Source organism: Natrix helvetica (assembly GCF_964273705.1).
Source record: "Natrix helvetica genome assembly, chromosome: 2".
Classification (NCBI taxonomy): domain Eukaryota; kingdom Metazoa; phylum Chordata; class Lepidosauria; order Squamata; family Natricidae; genus Natrix; species Natrix helvetica.
Genome location: NC_138552.1, coordinates 54265037 through 54286011, shown reverse-complemented (window position 1 = coordinate 54286011; position 20975 = coordinate 54265037). Strand labels below are relative to the sequence as shown.

At 36.1% G+C, this 20975-nt stretch overlaps 1 protein-coding gene across 6 annotated transcripts in view; it reads left to right on the top strand.

Moving 5' to 3' along the window:
* SEMA6A (semaphorin 6A) overlaps positions 1-20975 on the top strand; it is a 177316-nt gene that overhangs the window by 141976 nt on the left and 14365 nt on the right. For 3 of the 6 annotated variants that reach the window (XM_081943595.1, XM_081943593.1, XM_081943594.1), the window contains exons 17-18: positions 1620-1640; positions 11171-11335. The exons of 1 other annotated variant lie outside the window; for it this stretch is intronic. In XM_081943595.1, the coding sequence (XP_081799721.1) occupies positions 1620-1640; positions 11171-11335 (186 nt within the window). The remainder of the gene's footprint in view (positions 1-1619; positions 1641-11170; positions 11336-20975) is intronic. 2 more of the 6 variants (XM_081943596.1, XM_081943597.1) reach the window with 2 other exon arrangements.

Here is a 20975-nt window from a genome sequence, read left to right as displayed (position 1 = left end):
TGCTAATGTTTTATGAATTCTAAATAAGGTTCTTTACACTAAGATAATCCCATTTGATAGCTGTAATTGGACAGTTCTTGTATAAGATAGTCCTCAACTTAAGACCACAGTTGAGACCGGAATAAAGCAGTTTTAAGCAAAAACATTAAAACATTCTTTCCAAAGCCAGCATTAATATGAAATGTCATTAAGAAAAAGAGTGTAAATCAAGGACTATCCTAGTCTTTCTACCCCTAAGTTCATCTAATACTTTAAAATGAAAACTGTTTAATTTCTTTGGATTCTATGCTGCTTATAATGGAATTCGAAACAAAGATATTTTCATTACATGCCTCTCTTTCTTTGCATAGAAGTTTAAAAGAATTTTTAATTCCAAACCTACTCTTATACATTCTGTCAAAATAAATATGATTGTTTGAAATACTTGATATTTAGCCATATAAGGAACATAGCTAACCTGAAGAGATATATTTTTCTGTAACACTATAGGCTCCTTTTTTTTAATGTTCCTTGGAAGAAGTTAGCCTATTACAGATATTAGAGTACTTAACACAGCTTACTGAATGGAAAATGCTGCTTGTGGTTCAGAATTAGTTGTGATTTTCAAAGTCTTAATACACTTAAAGCTTTTTAAACTCAGAACATTAATACATTGAAGAAGAAAGATCACTATAGTATATATTCTTTTTTTTTATTTTTTCCAATTTCTCCTTATTGGAACTCAGTCGAGTGTGCATTTCTGCCTTGATTGGAGAGTGTATATTCTTGGAACATCAGCACTTTAAAAGCTCACAAGACAAAATGAGTAGCTGAGAACAGAAATCTCTTTGCTAAGGCTGAGGGATATCTCAGTTTTAGGCACTAGAGAATTACACTGTATGATTTACAGTAGTTAGGACTAATTATGACATTCATGCATTTGTTTGGAAGGGAATGTTACCAAGATGCCTTGTATAAGCATTCCTTTATATTTAGATGATCTACTACATCTCAGGTGCTGTTTCTCATAAAATGAACTTTGATCATGCTAAGAGAATGTTGTGGTTACCGCAATTGTGGTAAAATGAGTCAGAGCTATAATTTCAATATTTTAATATGAAATAAATAGTTTAACATAGAAATGTATAGTGTTAAGAGTGACAATCCTCAGTTCAGAATCCCATTGAAGCTAACCTTTTAATGATCTCTGTATAAAATAAGATACATTATGGAAGAAAGCTTTTAGGTGTCTTCTGATCCAAGAAGAAGTGTATAACATATATAAGGCACTGATTCTAATCTTCCTAAAGAATTTATGTCTGAGATTAAGAAGTAGTACTGATTTTCCCACTGCATGCAGTCAAATATAAGCTCCCCTGCTTACTTCAAGATCCTTATGCTTTTCCTTAAAAACAACTTCCCCTCCAGCTTTTTTTTTAAGTGCAGTAAAAATATTACAAAATTTTATGAGAAACTCCATTCTGATAGGCTGATCTCAAGACTCGGTGTTGTCAAAGTATCAAACAGTAGCAAGGATGTATGTAAATTAGTGCCTGTGAAAGAGAATTTAATGATATTAGAAATAATTCTTTCCCTTTCCCTCCTTTTCCTTCTCCTTCCTCTCCTTTTTCTTTTTTCAGATTCGTTCGTAGCACTGAATGGTAAGGAAATTCCCTAATAATTTTTGTATGAATACCTGTCTGTGCAGATCAGTTTCAAATGAATCATGTTGTCAGACTTGTCAAACATTTCCATATTTTAATTGTTTTTAATACTGTGCAATTTTTTTCATAGACATTTCAGCTCCTTCCTCAGACCATGAAATGTCTTACACTACAGTGTATGGTCAGTTTATGGATTTTTCAAATAATCTTTGTTCAGTTCCTTGTCATAATATTAGTTTCGATCCTACAGATGATAGTATCATTTCCATTTTGTGGCCTAGTTCACTAAACTGATACAAAACTCCATTAACCCCTGAATTATTAAAATGACTTAAGTCATTTCCCTATGGGAAATCTTCCACTGAACCTATTGTAAGTTTAAGCCATATAGTTTAGAAATTGAAATGTCTGAACCAAAAAAAAAATTGGGTAATTTTTATTAAAATCTCTAAGTGAGTGGAGCTTTTTTTATCCGGAGAAAGATCTAGGGACTAGAAATACAATATATTTCAGTGTTTAAAAAATGGTCAGAATTCATAATTTGATACAATTAAGAGCATTACAATTTATGGAACCAAATCAAAACATTTTGTGATGTTGATCCACAATCGTTTGTATGGGATAGAAAAAGGGATTGGTCTATATGGGGAAAGTATTAAAATACATGACATATATCTATTTTATTGATTAATCGAATTACTTGAGATACTGCTTATCTCAACCAAAGCATCTTGGAGTGGTGAATAAAAATCAATGCGAACAATCATAAAACCAAAAATATTTTAAAACTTTTATTAATAAATGTCATAAAAGTGAAAATACAAACCATAGGAGAGGGAGGGTAAAAATAGCCACCTCAACAATGAAGCCATCTTTGCAGGTCCCCAATCACATGAAATCCTCAGGTCTGACAATACACCCAAGACTGTAATTTTGAGGAATTTTGATATAATTATTCCTCAGTACTGATTGGTAATGGTACTATTAGGAACATATTTTCTACATTGTATGCACAAACAAACAGCAGTATTATGAGAATACTGAATGTTGAAAAGAAGAACAATTTGAGTTTATGAGACTGTTTGGATAAATAGCAGTTCAGCTATACAAGCTTGTTTTTAAACTGCTTGTACCCAAAAGGTTTATCACATTCTTATAAATCTTGTAATCAGTACAAAAATAAGGTAGCACCAGCTTGGTGTAATAGTTATGGCACTAGGCTGGAAACCAGGAGACTGAGTTTTAGCCCTGCCTTAGGCCAGCTGGGTGACCTTGGGCCTTTCTTTCTTCTTGGGCCTTGGACCTTGCTCTCAGCCCTGGAAGAAGGCAAAGGCAAACCACTTCCAAAAATGTTGGCAAGAAAATTGAAGGAACTAGTCCAGGTAGTTGCTAGGAGTCAACACTGATTCAAAGTCACCAAAAAGTGGGGACACATGATACAACATCCAGGTTGGAAACATCTGGGTGACCCACAGACAAGCAGCAAAGGAGATAGGACTAGGTGGATGGAACCAAATTAAGTTTCATGTAACTCAATTAAATGGAGGATTTGGAAAGCATAGACAACGCAACATGCAATTACACTACTCATTTTTTTAACAGAATTAATTAGCACTCCCAGATTTGGAAGGGAACAATCTTTATAAAATCGGTATTCATCTAGGGCCGTGTTGGCGAACCTATGGCACGCGTGCCACAAGTAGCACGCGGAGCCATTTGTCAGGGCACGTGAGGAGCTGCCCTGTCAGCTGGCCAGCACGCATGCGCGCGCTGGCCAACTGAGTTCACCTTTTTAAAAGCCATTTTTCGCCCTCCCCAGGCTCCAGAGGCTTTATAGGAGCCTGGGGAGGGCGAAAAGACCCGCCCCCGCCCCCCCCGAGGCCCTCCGGAGGCTTCAGGGACCGTCCGGAGGCTTCCCTGAAGCCTTCAGAACACTTAAAACCACCCTCTGAGCAAACTGGAAGTGACTTCCGGGTTGCTCGGAGGGTCGTTTTAAGCGTTCCGGAGGCTTCAGGGACTGTCTGGAGGCTTCCCTGACGCCTTCAGAGTGCTTAAAACCACCCTCCGAGCAAACCGGAAGTGACTTCTGGGATACTCGGAGGGTCGTTTTAAGCGTTCCGAAGGCTTCAGGGACCGTCCGGAGGGTTCCCTGAAGCCTTCGGAACACTTAAAACCACCCTCCGAGCAAACCGGAAGTGACTTCCGGGTTGCTCAGAGGGTCGTTTTAAGCGTGCCGAAGGCTTCAGGGACTGTCCGGAGGCTTCCCTGACGCCTTCAGAATGCTTAAAACCACCCTCCGAGCAAACCGGAAGTGACTTCTGGGATGCTCAGAGGGTCATTTTAAGCATTCCGAAGGCTTCAGGGACCGTCCGGAGGCTTCCCTGATGCCTTCGGAGCGCTTAAAACGACCCTCCGAGCAAACCAGAAGTCCCGGTTTGCTCAGAGGGTGGTTTTAAGCGTTCTGAAGGCTTCAGGGAAGCCTTCGGACGGTCCCTGAAACCTCCGGAGGGCCTCCGGGGGGCGGGGGAGACTCTTTTCGCCCTTCCCAGGCTCCTATAACTCCTCTGGACCCTGGGGAGGGCGAAAAAAGCATGTAAAAATGGGGGGTTGCACGTTGTGCGCGCATGCGCACTGGGGGGGTCGCACGTTGCATTATGGGTGCAGCATGCCTGCACAGGACCCCCCTGCGCTCCTCCCACTTGTGGCACGCGAGCCAAAAAAGGTTCGCTATCGCTGATCTAGGGTGTCTCCCTGACAAAGCAGATGTTTAAAACAAAAACATGGAAAATGAAAGGGGGAGTAAGGGTAATTATTGAGTAGACATTTACTTGCTCATCCTGGATTCTAATCAATATAGTCTTTTAATGTGCAACTTTCCCCTTAGAAATGTACTTCCTAGATAACATATTATGCATAATAATTGAAATTTTAGTAAACATTATCTAAATATTTCTTCCCAAATAACAAATTCATATCACTTGGAGTTGCTATCTGTAGTTTTATTAGCACAAAATTCATCATGTGCATCCAGTTCAATCCGACATCTCCTTCTATACTGTGTACAGATTTCTGCTATTTAAAAAAAGCATTTTGTCAATTTTTTTCCAAATTCTGAAACAAATACATAACTTAAGCAATTAATTTTAAGGAGAAGCAGGCACAGAGCTATTCTCACATGGCATTGCAACTTCCCCAAGACTAGCTGAATAGATAGGGTATCAAATAATTCTTAGCGGATGATTGCATAAAGGCAAAAATGTACTGTAAGTTTGTTTCCAAAACAAGATAGAAACACCTCAATCAAGAAAGTCAATGTGGTTTTTAATTTTGGCCATTGAACTGTTGGCAGAAGATGAAATTTCAACTGCTGCTTTGATCACTTGCCAAAGTTAAAATGATTACAGTTGTACACATTTCAAAACCAAATTAGAAAAATTGTTTTGTCACTTAAGATCAGCACCTTTAATCAAAGCAGCTGGATTTTTTTTCAGGTTTCAATATAAACTTGAAAAAAGGCCTGGATGCTTTAATGAGTTGAATTGATCCCAACCCTTAAAACAACTTTGTCCCATCTCTTGCAGCATTTGTTCAGAATTATTTTAAAGTAAAAATAAAATTAATTTTTATTTTTCAAGCTCCTTTCTTGTATAATAATAAAGCTAAATATCACAATAGTGGCAGTCATCCTATAGTGTAATTCTATAGCTGGAAGAAGTAAATATCCCTAAATTCAGTTAGCTTATTTCCATCAGTTGGTATAACCCTTTATAAGATAAATCTGTTTATGATATTTAACATGCAATTGTTTTATTTGTAAATACTTTTTAATTTCAACCATGTAAAAGTAGAAAATTATTTAAATAACAAAGAAGTTATGTCTGTTTGAGTAAACATCCTCATAGGTCTTTTGGCCTATATCCTAGGGAACCAAATACAGTGATATAGGGACATGCTATAGCATGTTTCCAAATGCCAGGCAAATAGATGCTTCTGCTCACTGTAATCACTTCCCTGCTTATTTAGTCTCATTTTGGCTGCTCCACTGGAATATCAAACCCCTGTAGGTTTTTTTTTTTATAAAACTCTGCTACAAGTAAAAAAAAAAAACCTGCACATTTGACCTTTTCTGCATAGTGATTTCCCACCTCCAAACTAACCACCAAGAAGCCAACTGCATGTGCATATGAACTGAAGGATACAACAGGTTTTCTTCCTGTAAGACTTTGTTCTTATCTTCATCAGTTTTAGTGAACCAAGCCTTCATAGTACATTTACATCCTCCCTCCCTCTGCACTGATAATTTAACTTTCTTAGTTTCTTTAGTTGCTGTAGTCACTTAACAAAATAATACATTGGGCATCTTGCAACATATAACTAACTACTTTATGATAAATTTTCCAAATCCTTACCTTTCAGTGCTCTAACAAAATCTAATTTCTCTTTTGTATATAACTCTACTACTGAACTATATAAATTGTATTGTTGCCATACAATATATGATGCAAACCTCTAATTAGGCTGATGAAAAGCCCATAAAGAGTTTATTTTTAAAAACTGACAGAACAGTCATGTTTCAAAAATAATATTGATGCTCATTACATGTGTAAGTATGTATGTAAGTATGTATGTTTTCGTAGATTTTCATGGGTACAGGTATGCAGGTCTTGGCGTACTCGGGTCTTTTCCTGTGTAAGATTGAGAGTATCTTGGCGACGTTTCAATGAGGTCCCACTTGCCATCTTCAGGCTGGTGCCTTCAGCTTCATGCTTGTGCGAGCAAAGCGTGATTGGAGCTGCAGTCTTTCTATAAATATTGGTGGGGGTGTGTGGAGTGCTGGCTTTGTTGCTGTAAGTGGATTGGTTGGCTGTATTGTAACATCTTGATTAGTTGATGGAGTTGATGTTTGCAGATCAGCTGTTTCGTAGCATCCTGTGTGGCTGAGATACTGGCTGTGTGCCTATTGTTCTTTTGTGTTGTAACGACCTGGGTAATGGGCTGTGTGATGACATCCTGAGCTCTATTGTAGTGATATCCTGAGTCCTGTGCTGCAACCTCCTGGGGGGTTGGCTGCATTGTAATATCCTGAACATTTGCGTTGTAACCTCCTGAGGTTACTGCACCCCCCCTCCGACCCCCACACAAAGCAAACTGACACACGCCATGAACACATGGCCAGACCGCAAACTTGGAGCCAAACCAAAGCCCGGGATGTTACACCACAGCCATCTGCTCGGGACATTACATCACAGAACTCAGGAGGTTACAACGCAAAGGCTCAGGATGTTACAACGCAGCCAACCCCCAGGAGATTGCAGCACAGGATTCAGGGTATCACTACAAAAACCCAAGAACCGAGACACAGAACCGAGACACAGAACAGGACAATGGCATCGCCCTCCTCCCTTACATCAAAGGCACCACAGATAAAATTAGCAAAATTCTCCACAAACGCAATATCAAGACAGCATTCAGCACTGACCAAAAATAGCCAACATCTTAAGAAACCCCAAAGACAAAATCCAGCTAGAAAACCAAGGAGTCTACGAAATACCATGCAAAATCTGCCCTGCAACATACATAGGACAAACGAACAGGAGAATAAATGCACGTATCACAGAACAAAAGAACAAAGTAAGAAAAAAAGAAAAAACTTCCCCCCTTCTCAGCACCTTAAAGCTACAGGACATGAAATTAATTTTGAAGGAACCAAATTAATCTCCAAAACTGAACATTTCAACAAGAGAATAATTTTGGAAGCTATTGAAATAGAGAAACACCCCCACAACATGAATAAATGTGACGGTACCTCCTACCTACCAGACATCTGGAAATCAGCCCTAGTCAACAAACGACCCCACCACCACCACCCAGGCCGTTAAAACACACACACACACACACACACACACACACACACATATATATGCTTGTCAATTAGAAAGGTCAGCAGTTTGGCAGTTTGCATCCCTAGCACTGCATAACGAAGTGAGCTCCCATTACTTATCCCAGCTTCTGCCAACCTAGCAATTCAAAAGCATGTAAAAATGCAAGTAGAAAAATAGGAACCACCTTTGGTGAAAAGGTAGCAGCGTTCCATGTGCCTTCGGCATTTAGTCATGCTGGCCACATGACCACAGAAACGTCTTCGAACAGTGCTGGCTCTTTGGCTTTGAAGCGGAGATGAGCATCACCCCTACAGCCAGAAATGACATGTGTGAGAGGAATCTTTACCTTTACTCTTATTCCATGGATAACTAACAAACAATAAAAAGGACTCCTTAGACACCTTTCAAGCTATAATCTTGGAAGTTGCAAGTAATAATTCAATGCTACAGAGGTATTACAGGTGGTCTTTGACATACAGCATTTCATTTAGTGACCAAAGTTATGGCGGCACTGAAAAAATGAGTGACCATTTTTCACACTTATGACCATTGAAGTATCCCCATTAGGTCGTGTGATCAAAATTCAGTCCCTTGACAATTGGTTCATATTAATGACAGTTCCAGATATACCATGATCATCTGAATATCTTTTATAACCTTCTGACGAGCAGGTTATAAGTCAATGGGAAAGCCAGTTCAACTAATAACCATGTTGCTAACTTAAGAAATGCAGTGATTCATTTAACAATGTGGCAAGAAAAGTTGTAAAGTGGGACAAAACACATTAAAACAAATGTCTCACTTAGCAACAGTCATTTTGGGTTCAATTGTGGTCGTAAGTCGAGAACTATCGGTATATTTTACAGTACTTTTACATAAAAGATGTAAAAGTATAAATCACTAGTCAAACATCTGTTAAACCATTTAGAAGAACTCAGGCAGCACTTTTAGTCAATATCTTTATTTAAAATCCTAAAAAGCTGTTTTTGTTATCAGCATTTTGCTCCATGAACTATGATATGACTTGGCAATAAGTGATTTCTTATGTGCAGCATAGAAATGCATATAAATAATGAATATCCAATTAACCAATATTCCAAGGATGAACCAAAAGAAAAAGCAAAGCCAGATCAATAGTGGCCAGTTAGAAAACTGCCAAAGGGGAGTTTTGGATTCAGTCCTTATGTTGATCAATAAATCTAGGTGATATAGAAACATATTGCATTTGCAGAAATAGATACGTTCACATTCTGGGTCCATTGCTTAAAATCAGAGGGTATATGTAAAATTGGAAAGATATCACTACATTCATTAGAACCAAACTTCTTCATGAAATGACAAATTCTACATTTTAAAAATATTGTTCAGCATCCCATAAAGACCTTTGACTATAATTTGCACTCCCAAAGTTGTAATAATCTTTGCAGTATTTGAAACCAAAATAAGACTGTTTTTATTCAAGGCCTGATCATATGAGTTAAAGTACCTTCAAATTTATTACATATAAAATGAACATTTTCAAAATCTAATGTCCATACCTTTTCAAATAGTCTTTGAGCGCCTCCAATAAATACAAAATATTTTCTGATAAATTACTTCCGTTTTTAAATCATAAGAAGTATATCTCATGTTTCTTCACACCTGCACCCAAAACTTCAAAATTTCAATTCTTCATTTCACAACTGAGAAATATAGCTAATATTAACTTTCATTTTACTTTTTTTAATTATTTCTAAAATTAATGTGTTAGTTACCATTCAAGCTTTCCTTGTCTTAAGCATCCTAAAACTGCAGATAGCTTGAACTCTCTTAAACCATACACACCATACCAGTTAATCAAAATGTTTACAATGTTTCAATTGCATCTATGGAGAATAGAATAGAACGGAACGGAACGGAATGGAATGGAATGGAATGGAATGGAATTAACTGATCTAAAGTGTTGATCCTTTATCTAGCCCAAGCATTCCAGTAAAACATTCCACACTATTTCCAATATTATTTCACACTGTATGTTTCTTGTGTGATTCAGGATCAAACTGTAATCAGATAACCAATTAATAACCAAATCTTCCTAGCAGCTTCCCAGATTGGAAATAAAGATCCTTGTTTAGTGTACTTCAAACTAGCATTTGCCAAAATTTCTGAGATGTTACACACTTACTTTCCAAACAGACCCTAATGCCAGGATGGCGAACCTATGGCACGCGTTGATCTGATCTGCAAAATAAAATCTCATTGTCTACCTTCCATTGTAACTTTTTATTCCAGTTGATATAATCCTCTCAACATAATAGGCTAACTTTGAAAATTTTTGTTTTGTATCCATTTTGATAACTGCTGTAGAATTTGGCTTCCAATGGGTGGTGGATAGGTAGCAGAAGGAGATAGGTGTTCCCCATGCATAAGACCTTGTGGTGGATGCTTGCTGTTTTCTGTGGATAAGTCATTTTTAAGTAGAGTTGAACAACATTGATTGGGTCTTTATTCTCAACTTGTATTGCATGAAATTGTTTGGCATAATCCTCCTCCACATTTCATTTGAAAGTATTTTCTATGATGGGCTGCAGCAGCTCTAGTACCCACTTTTTAGAAAGAACCATATAAGGCCTCTTTTGTTCTAAGGGAACAGCTTAAGCTATGTTTTTTACTTAAATATGCACATATAAACAGAATAGAATAAAATAGAATAGAATAGAATAGAATAGAATAGAATAGAATAGAATAGAATGGCGTATGGCTCCTCGCTTAGCTACTCTCCCAAGATTAGTGAGCCACTGTGGAATTTTTTGTCTGCTATATATAGTTTCCTTGTACGTGGCTTGTATTCTTTATTTTATTTTTTACTGATTTTAAAATGGTAAGCCATCCAGAATTGCTTGGAGTCAGTCAATTTCTTAATCATGTCATTTATATCAAATATATATGTATTTTTTTCAATTCTACTTTGTATAATAACCCCAAAAGTATGCAATCATCTGATAGCATGGAAAGACAGGATATAAACAATAAGGAACAATGGAACAATAAGGGCTAATTCTTTGTAGCCCTTTGCTTAAGTTGAAAATCCCTCTGCAAAAGATGATGGCCCACCTTATACTCAGGTACAGCTTGAGGTATGAGATGGCAGAAAGACAAAGAAGTGTTGGGAAGAGAACACGTTTGCTTCTCATTCTGGTTTCTGGCCCCACCCATTGATGTAGCCTTTTGTAGCTTTGAAAAGTATTGCTTCTCCCTAGAGTCTTAAGTCAGTCTTTGATTATATTAAAGTCTATAAGAGTCCATGTTATTTCGTTTCATTTGATTCTGCTCATATCCATGAGCTCTGCTCACATTTCAGAATGTTCTACTGGTTTCAGCTACCATTTTGTTTTGCGTAGTTGTAGGATTATTACACAAATAGTCAAGAGTTACACATACATATTTTATTTGTACATAAATAAATTTTCGGGTAATTCATGTAGCTCACAGATTATTCTATCTTTCTGTCCGATGTTGTCCTGTGTGTTCCAAATGTGAGCAAAGTTTTGATTTACAAGAGCTCAGATTCCTTTCTTGATCCGGACTTACAAACACCTTTAGAAATGTTACTTGCTATTAACTGCTTGTTCTCACTGTCCTTAACTGTATTTATGGTGCAAACAGGACACTCCAGTTCGCTACTTCCCAGCATGTCTACTTCAGACTCTCCAGCCCAACAGGGTTATGATGCCGGAGGGCACATACTAAATTGGAAGGATCACATTGGCTCATCTGAGAATACCAATCCATATGTGGCTGTCTCGTCCCATAATCACCAAGAAAAAAAGGGTAAGGCCTTGGAAATCATTCTTCCTGTGGGGGCAAGGGCGGGGGACTGACTTTAGTGTAACTGCTTCCAGCTACTGCTTGGTGTACCATGAAGTTAAAGTCCGCATTCTGCTATTGTGTATCACACACATACACAAACACACCAAAATGAAGCATTTTTAAAAAATAAATAAATACATAAATTTTATTCTAGCCATTCAGTGACAATGAAAAACCACACAGAACAAATGCAAGACTAGACGTTTGAGTAGGTTTTGATACAAGATTGGAAGGTTTAATTCAGCTCAGATGGTAATAGTGATGTTAACAATGATGATACTAAAATATAAATATAAAGCTTGGCTTTACATTAATCCCCGCTTGCACTTCCAGTGGAGTACAGTGCATAAAACTACTTTTTATTTTTAATTAAAGCAGCAAGTTCAACCTAGAAGTGACATTAAAAAATAATAATCATTTGATATTAAAGGTACACTATACAAGAGATTCTACAATTCAAATTCAACTGAAATTATATTCGGCTTGAAGTGACTCCATTCATTTTGAAAAAAAATTTCTGAGAAGATTGTGCTTGAAAGAATTAAACAGAGTTGCTGATGAATGAACACAGTAAAATGCCACTTTGTTTGGGCTTTTCTTTATCTGTGGTTAAAAAAAAGAAATAATTTAGTGAAGGGGGTTCATTTCTCTGTTGGCTTTTTAAATTTCAGTTTCAGAAATTGAATTAAGTTTTTAAGCTCTTTAAATTCTCCATTAAGAGAATTATCAGCTATATTAGCATACTCCTTTTCAAGCAGGTAATCCTAAAGTAGCAGTATATCTTTATATGTGATTAATATTTTTATTAAAAGTTAGAATGGACTAGGACCAAGCCATGAAAGAGCACATATTAAATATATAGAGAAAAGAGGCTTTGGGATGCATCAATTACTGCTAACTCCAACCTTACTCTTACTAAAAAAAAATCTGCTAATTTTCAAATGGAATGATTGTGATCATAAATGCTCAGATCATGAAAATAATTCAGTTCAGCCTCACCAGTACAGTGACACTTCTCAACAGGTAGCTTTGATCAGTCTCTACATTTAAAGATGAGAATTACAAAATTGATAAAGGCATCTTGTTCTATGTGGTTTTTTAAAAATATTTTACAGCAGTTGTCTTAATGGACAGGCTGTCTACTTTTCATTCCAAATTTCAAATCTTTGGTGAATTTATCCTAAGTGGAAAGCTGATTGGATCATAATTATTTTGACTTGAAATTCTCTGAATGAAATTACCAGAGGGAATTTGTCAGAACTTAACTAGCTTATTTAAATACCATGGAATCTTTGGGGTCTAATTAGGAATATTAACAAAGCTGGAAGCAGTCTGTACACGTTAAAGCAAGCAAACAATGGTGGCAGAGGTGTCTGCATGGTTGTTTACCATTATCACATATCTTTGTGCTCTTCTTCCTTCCCTTTGCCCACCTCAGATCCACTTGCAGCAAAACGAATCAACAATATGTTGCACACCCAAACCTACTTGCAGCTTGTTCCTTGTTCAAGGGCAAAGGAAAGAGACATTAAACACTTTCTAAAGAGAGTGTTATGCTTAATCTTCTGTGTGTTCAGTTTGATTGTGGATTTATTTTCTTGCAAATACTTTTCTTCATGCCTTGAATTTTTGTTTTGCAAAATGCTTTTGGTGATTTGTTTTGTTTTGTTTTGTTATTCTCGTGAAAGGTGCTTTCCTTTACTTTGTTTCACACCCTTCAAAAATGACTTGCCTTTAATTGTACTAATTCTTCAGTCACTTGCTGCTTTGTTTCCAATGCCACTGATGCCTTGATGATGTCACACCCATATGTTCAGCATTTCAATTCTACGCAAATATCTCCTGGGAATATCGTGAGAAGGAGGGGCTAATTAAATGGGTTTTACTCATGGGAATGTGACATTTGTGCACACTGCAGCTTTAGTCGCTAAATATACTCCAGAAGTGCTGTTGGGAGAAGGCCTCACAATTCTTGGCAAGATGAAAAACAAAGAGTGCAATATATAGCATATAAACTCTGTGTTGCCTTTCTTCTTTCTGGTTTGAATTTTGACCATTGAAAAATCTCTCCCATTACGCAACAATGCTGCTCATTTGAATTGGCAAAAATTTACAACTTCTGCTATCACATACTTTTCCGGAATATGCTTTTTGTTCGTTCTTTTGATTCGGTTTTCTTTTGCTTTTTGCATTATTTGCAGTGTTCTTTTATTTCTGTCTGTCCTCATTTTTATTAAAGCTTGTATTTCTCACATAGCAATCTACTAACCTTCCCTCCTGCTACCATTGTACATAGTCTTTCCCCCTGCCTGCTTCCATAACAGAAAATTCTTCCTGTGGAATTTCCAAGGCTCAACTCTATTTAGTATGAAGTAGTATTTAACTGCTGTGCTTAAATATCCTACTAACTGGAAGAATGTAAAGGAAGAAAGTAGAATAATATTATCTAGCAATAACAAGTCATTACTGTTTTGTTGCCTACTGTCCCTTGTCTGTTACCCCTTTTTCTTCATTAGAAATTCCTGATATATATTGTGTTCTCCAGTTTTTGTTCGCTGTGTAGATTTCTCAAGCTGTTCTTTTTAAGCCAGAAACTCAAGCATAGATACAGATCCAACTTTGTTATTATTATTTTTCTAAAGTTGTACTGATCCCATCATGCAAACAATGGAACAATTTGGGCTTTTCCAATTGAAAAATCAATTCTGAAATTGATTAAAGAAAAGTTATCTTTGGTGAAAGTAATCCTGACAATTTATTTCAAAGCATGAGGTTAAATAGTCTAATCACAGTATTTCTCACATTTGATTCTGTTAGCTCTTTTTTACAATTTACTCTTCAAATAAGAGATTTAGACTCATGAATGGAATTATTTTGGGGCTCCAGTTTCATTTGACCTAAACGAAGCAATCCATTAAAATAAACCCATTATTTTACAAACGAAAAATATTTTTTTATGAATTTACCCAATTTGAGGTAAATTCATAGCTAAGTCAAAATTATTTACAGTTCATTTTGAAGTCCCTTGGATATTTAACGCCTGAGAAATGGAGTATGAACATAACAGTAATAAATATTATGAAGTTTGTGTCACATTCAAAAAGCTTGTTCAACCTTTTCCCCATTTTTTCAATATTATAAATTTATGTATATACTTGTTTATATCCTGCCTTTATTATTTTTACAAATAACTCAAAGTGGCAAACATATCCAACACATTTTCCTCCTCTTATTTTTCCCTCAAGAACAACCCTGTGAGTGAGTTGGGCTGAGAGAGAGTGACAGGTCAACGTCACCCAGCTGGCTTTCAAAGCTAAAGCAGAACTAGAACTCACAGTCTCCTGCTTTATAGCCTAGTGCCTTAATCACTAGATCTAACTGACTGTCATAATAATGACAAAGTAGACATAAAAAGCAGCTTAAAATCAAACTCCTGTAACGTACAAGATAAAATGCAATCTCCTCAATGTGTGTGTTTTGTGTGTATCAGGAGAACAGGGCAACTTTAAAAAAAAATTATGAGGTGTTCAAAATTATATTTGCACACAGAGTACCATATTTCGTGGTACTCTACTTCCTCTCTTAAAGCTGCATGGAAAATGTTATAGTGCCATGGAAGCTGAACTAATAAAGTGAAAGTGTTTTTAACGAAGGAGCAGAAAAAGATGATAGCCAAATCTTCCAAGCAGCTGTATATCTGAAAAGAGGAAAAAGGTATTTCTCATTCCTTTTCTTGGGTTTCTTGTGCTTGGGTTTTTGCGCTAGTAAATTTCACTTTCATTACTGTATTTAAGAATATTAAGAATAGCTGCATAATATGCTTGTTAATGACTGCTAACCAAGTAATGTATTAATATCATTATTTTTATGATTTTAAAGTTACTGATAGATTTCAGTTAAAAGGGTATTGGAAATAACATTTCCAAGGTCAGCTGAATACTTTGCAGCTCATTTAGGATATGTAACATTGATAAAAGGACCAAATAAAATCTGTCAGGCCAAATGGCAATTTTATAATCAATTCCATCTTTGAAGGCCAAGGAACCAGGGCTAATTTTTAAGATGCATGTGGCTGGAGTCATTCTTGTTTTCAGTAAACCATTTTGATAACCAACATCAAAAGCAAACTCTTGAGTATGTGACATTAAAGAAGACGGCAAATTTTCTTCTTTGTTGTGTGGATTTTACAGCAGTGAGTTTCTCAGCTTGAGGTGCTGAGGTTTCCAAGTAGCCTAACAGAGCAGAATTAGTCTGTCTGACTCTGTTTCCACCGTTTCTTCAACATCTGGCAGGGATCTGTAATTAGACTCCAAGTAATAACTTATACGTATTTGCTTTTTATTGAATTGCATGAACTGCCTTACATTTTAACATACTACATCCTCTTTCAGATCAAGACAAACATGTCTTTACTGTTTATAGTGAAGCAGAAGTTTGTTTAGATTAAATAACACCCTATAGTATCCTTTTTCCTCGGTATATCCTTTGATTAATAACTGTCCAATTCTTGTAAACATCTTTCAAGGGTGTCATAAAAGGTTTATTTTTAAATAGGAGGTTTAAGCCAAAGCGGAAAAATAGATTTGAAACAAAACATTTATATGAGACAATAGAAAAACAGTATATTTGGAAATATGGAAAACTGACATAAATCTTGCCTAACAGCAATATTCTACAATTGTATATATAGTATGGTTTTACTGTGAGGACAGAAATACACCCATACCTATTGATTGTGAAGATGAAAAGCTATACAAAGTCTACAAGATAACACTACCACAGGATACACAATTACAGAGCATTCCATCAACCAGCAGTTCATATTCAAATTGGACAAACTAAAGTACATGTTAACTTATATAGGATGATAAACATAAGGTACATATGCATGCATACATTATATGTAAATATGTATGTATGCATGCATGTATGTATGTATGTGTCTCTTATAATTATATTTCCATGAAAGACCATCATATCATAATGCATTTTTTGTCATTTAGTGTCATCATGATAAAGAATGGATGCCTGTTATACATCTTAAAGGCTAAATTATATTATATTCACAATGTATTTATTTTTACTTAGTTATTAGACTTAAATTGACATCTGGATGCAGAACTATAGTAAGCAAAAATACAGTATATAGATTAGTTTCACATAGCCTTTCTTAATCTTCCACTCATTTTCAGAAGGCATAGCACAGTAGTCTAGCGAAACTCAAATAGTCACTGTTGGCAATTGCAGCTCATTTTGACAGCTGAATAGTGTAGAATAATATTGTTCCAAAGCTAAAGTAGTTCAACTTCGTACGAATATAGGCAGAGATATAAACTCTGGTGTCCTGAGCCCTGCTGTATAGATTTATCTATTATTTGAGATAAAATGAGCTATAAACCTCCCTAACTTAGGATTGTGAGTCCCTATACAGAATTGCTTCTTTTATTATTCCCTATTGATTTGTGTGTGTGTGTGTGTGTGTGTGTGTGTGTGTGTGTGTGTGTGTGTGATACAGACCTACAGCAGATAAAAAACATGTAAAATCCATTAAAAAAAACTCTAAGGCAATCTCATTTCAACAAAACACAACAAACCCTTGTACCAAAGCAAGTCTACCCTCATCAACATTCAGATGATCTAAAGAAGCCCTCAGAAAAACCCTAGAAGATGCCCTTTAGATATCCAGAGTCCAGGTTTTCCACAAGAGAATCAGTGGTGAGTTCCGACCGGTTCGGACTGGTTCAGCCGAGCCAGTAGTGGTTTGACAGCCTGGGTTGCTGGAACCGCCAGCAACCCAGGCTGGCCATACCCCCAAGGCATAGGCGTCTTTGTTTTTTTGCACCCACGAGCGAACCAGCAGTAGTGACTGCTGGAACCCACCCCTGAAGAGAATGCATCAGCTACACCTTTTAGATGCTTAAAATTATTAAGGAATTATAAGACATGGTGTTGTTTCCAAATATGTATGCCTCCAGCTCCACTGGAAAAATTATTTTGAACTAAACCATTAGTCATGAAAATTCTTTATAAAAGTAATGGTAAAGTTGAGTTGAGTAGTTTAACTAGCTTTTATTTCCTTCCTCCAAAACAACAATTATTTCTGCTGCACAAATAATAATAGTATACTTGCCTCTCCCCCCTCCTCGCAGCCCCCTCCCCCTACACAGTTAGTAAAAGTTTCAACTCGGCAATTTATATCTCATAAAAAATATAGAAATAAAAGGCAGACATGTCCTGCCACAGCAGCTTTCTACTCTCCAAAGCATTGCATGTGACTTCCAATTAATAGAATTAAAAGCAAATAATTTAGTTCCACTTAGGAAAGGGAGTTGAAAGTCCATAAATGAAAGAGTTCTAAATATACTTAATGTTAACTGATTTACATGCTAGCTATATTCCCACAGACAATAATACATCTATTTCTTAGGCTATCTGGACTATCCAGTTTTTTCTTCTGAACCATAGCTCCCAGATTTATTTGGAAAAAAGGATTTAAATTGCTTATTTCCAGATCCAATTCATATTTATGAAGATATTTAAATATGTTTTTATTTATTTTTATATTCGCATTTTTGCAGTTTGTGTTTCCCAATGATTAATATGGGTTTATAGTGTTATGATTAATGTGATTAATTAAAATCATATTTATTGCATATTCTAAAGGGGATGTAATAATTGGTAATTGTTTCAAAGGACTTAAAATTCCCAAAATTTATCTGGCTAGGATTATATTCAAGATATAAAAGATATTTCTTTTTTAAAAAAAATATTCATAAAGAGAAAATAAACCCCAAATCCTATTTAGGTTTAGGTTTAGGTTTATTTGAATTTATATGCCGCCCTTCTCCAAAAGGACTCCAAAGGGACTGTTGAATATCCTTATTTATTTAAAAAAGAGATGGTTTTCCCAGACTATGAATAAATGGGAGCAAGGCAGTGGTGGTATTCAGGTGGTTCGGACAGGTTCAGGTAAACCAGTAGCGGCAACCTGCCCGGTGCTATGCCATCCTATTTAGCCTCGTTTTCTAAGCCACACACATAAATAAACTGCATGAGCGGAAGGCCATTCACATTTTCGGGGTACGGAGGACCGGTGGTAAAATTATGTGAAATCCACCTCTGAAGCAAGGCATGTATTACATATGTGAAAATAACAGAAGATTTTAAACAGAAGCTGTTTAAAAAAAATTTAAAATGGAAAGATTGGAGAATGAATGGAAGCTGTGAGAACCAACAATGGCTTCTTGGAGGGAGGGACCATGACCTCATTCAGACCTGGCAGAATTATCACCTCCCTCAAAGAAGTGCCACCACATGTAGCCTTCCACATGTTGTCTCCTGAGAGGCCTTAACAGCCAGGAGAGGCATGTCCCTCTATGGATCTAAAATACAGGTGGCCAATCCTGAGGACACTGCCCATTTTATCAGTACTAGCAGATTGAAACCCTTTTGGGGCAATAAAGGAGGACCATGTTCCAATTAACTCCATGTATGCAAAGACGTTGCTTCTGATTTCCTTTACAGCAGTTATAAAATTTACCTCTTATTATATGGTTACAGTGTAATCCCTCTTCTTTCTATAATCTATCCTTCAAACCATTAAATCATGTTCATTTTTTGTGTTTTACACAAAAAGTCAATAAAAGTTTTCCAGACAGGAGTAAATGTAGATACTATACTCTAAACAGACTAAGTAGTTGAATCCAGAATTTTCTAGCTTTTTTATGCAAGTCCACAGAGCATGATAAAATGTCCCTTCTTGTTCACATTTCCAATATAAATTTGAAGTGCCTTTATAATTCTAGACAATCGCTTGTGGCATATACCAACATATCATTTTATTAAAATTCTCTTTATGATTATAACAGCATATATTTCAGTCTTTTCAGCCATTGTTCTATAAATATGCATTATATTTATGCATCTTATCAGTATTCTTTCGTTTCAGATTTCAATAGAATTTATATCAGTTTATCATTTGGACACAATTCTGTTTCAATTGTATTTCAAATTCAGCCTGACAATGATCAAAGTTATAAACTCTTTTGTCTACTTTAAATCTTCCCAATAATTGTAAATAGGAGAATGCTAATAACTATAAGGTAATTCTTACAAAAGTCTCTTACCAATACTTAGTCACATTCACACTTTGTTTTCCTCTGTGTTCAAGGACATGTCACTTCATCATCCAGGGACGTCTGAAAATCAGATGGTACTCCCAAATCCATGGTATAAAATAGTCCAAATACAGATAATTCAGTCAAAGACTATCACACTCCCATTTCCAAGTAGAAATTAAGATCTCAGTAAAGTGTGCAACAGAACCTCAAGGACAACCCTTCTGGAACTGACAAGATCCATTTGAGTCTTGACATTAATTTACTGTGTGTAAGCCTTCTCTCCTTGCAGCCCAGGAGAACTTCAAGTCAACAGGAAGTAATCTGACCATAACAAGGCATTGAAGGTAAAATCCCCTAAATTCAGATCACACCATCACTGCTTTGAGATAAAGAACACAACTGATGTGTATCTCCCACTATGTGTCAGGTCCTCAGTTAGATAGATCTGGCCCATGGTTGCCATCTTAGCCAAGCGGCTTCTAAATCTGCATCTAAAGAAAGCAGCTTGAAGTCTCTCAATGCCATAGGTTTGGGGACTCCACTATCAACCCACCTGCAGCATTAAGTAGTTCTGGTAAGGAGGTTTGTAGACCTGCAGCAATTCTATCAGATGCCTTTTTTCCTCTATTCTGTTATCCTTTATTATCCCTCCATCATTGTACTCTTTTATTTTTTATTTTATTTTTTGCTGGAAGGAAGGGAATGTGTGAAGTGGAATATTTCTGTCTTTCATAGTAATTTGTGGATGAAGAAATGGTTGGTATATGCAGATGAGTTCAATTAGTTTTATAAATGAAATACCTTTAGTTACAGATAATTAATTGTAATCAGTTTCATATGTATCTTTATGCTACTGGCCATGTACTTTTTTAGAGTGTTAAGGAAAATATGTGCATATTTGCATCCATGTATACCAAATTTGCTGAGGAGGACAAAATTTCTAGAATTGTTTTCTTTGGAGGAGAAACCTCAAGTTGACAAAGTTGGAGAAATTGGACATTACACAGGATTTTTGTTAATTTATAATAATTTTCTATCTGTTCTTTTCTTTTGAGAGATTGTTTTAAATTCAAGATTATACTCTTTCGGTAAGAGGATATAGCAGCTTTATAAAGAAAGTTTATTAATTTTGCTTCTCATCATGTCTTATGCCAACAGTATAATATATTTTTTTACTTCATTCCAATTAGTAAATTATAGTTATGAGTGTAGTATACGTTGCATCTACCATTAATCACACTAACCAAACAGACATGAGATGATAAAAATGATTATACGCTCTATGGAGGGGACCTTTTGAGGAGTCATGAGTTGTAGTTTGTTTTATGGAACTTCCAAGCAGTGATTGAGACCATGCAATGATATAATAATATTACCAAAGAGGTAGAGTTGAAATTCTATGCCTTATTTCTTCACCAGATTTTCTTTGAAAATCTTTTCAAAGAAGGATTTTAGAATAATAGTGGGATGGGATGCCCCTC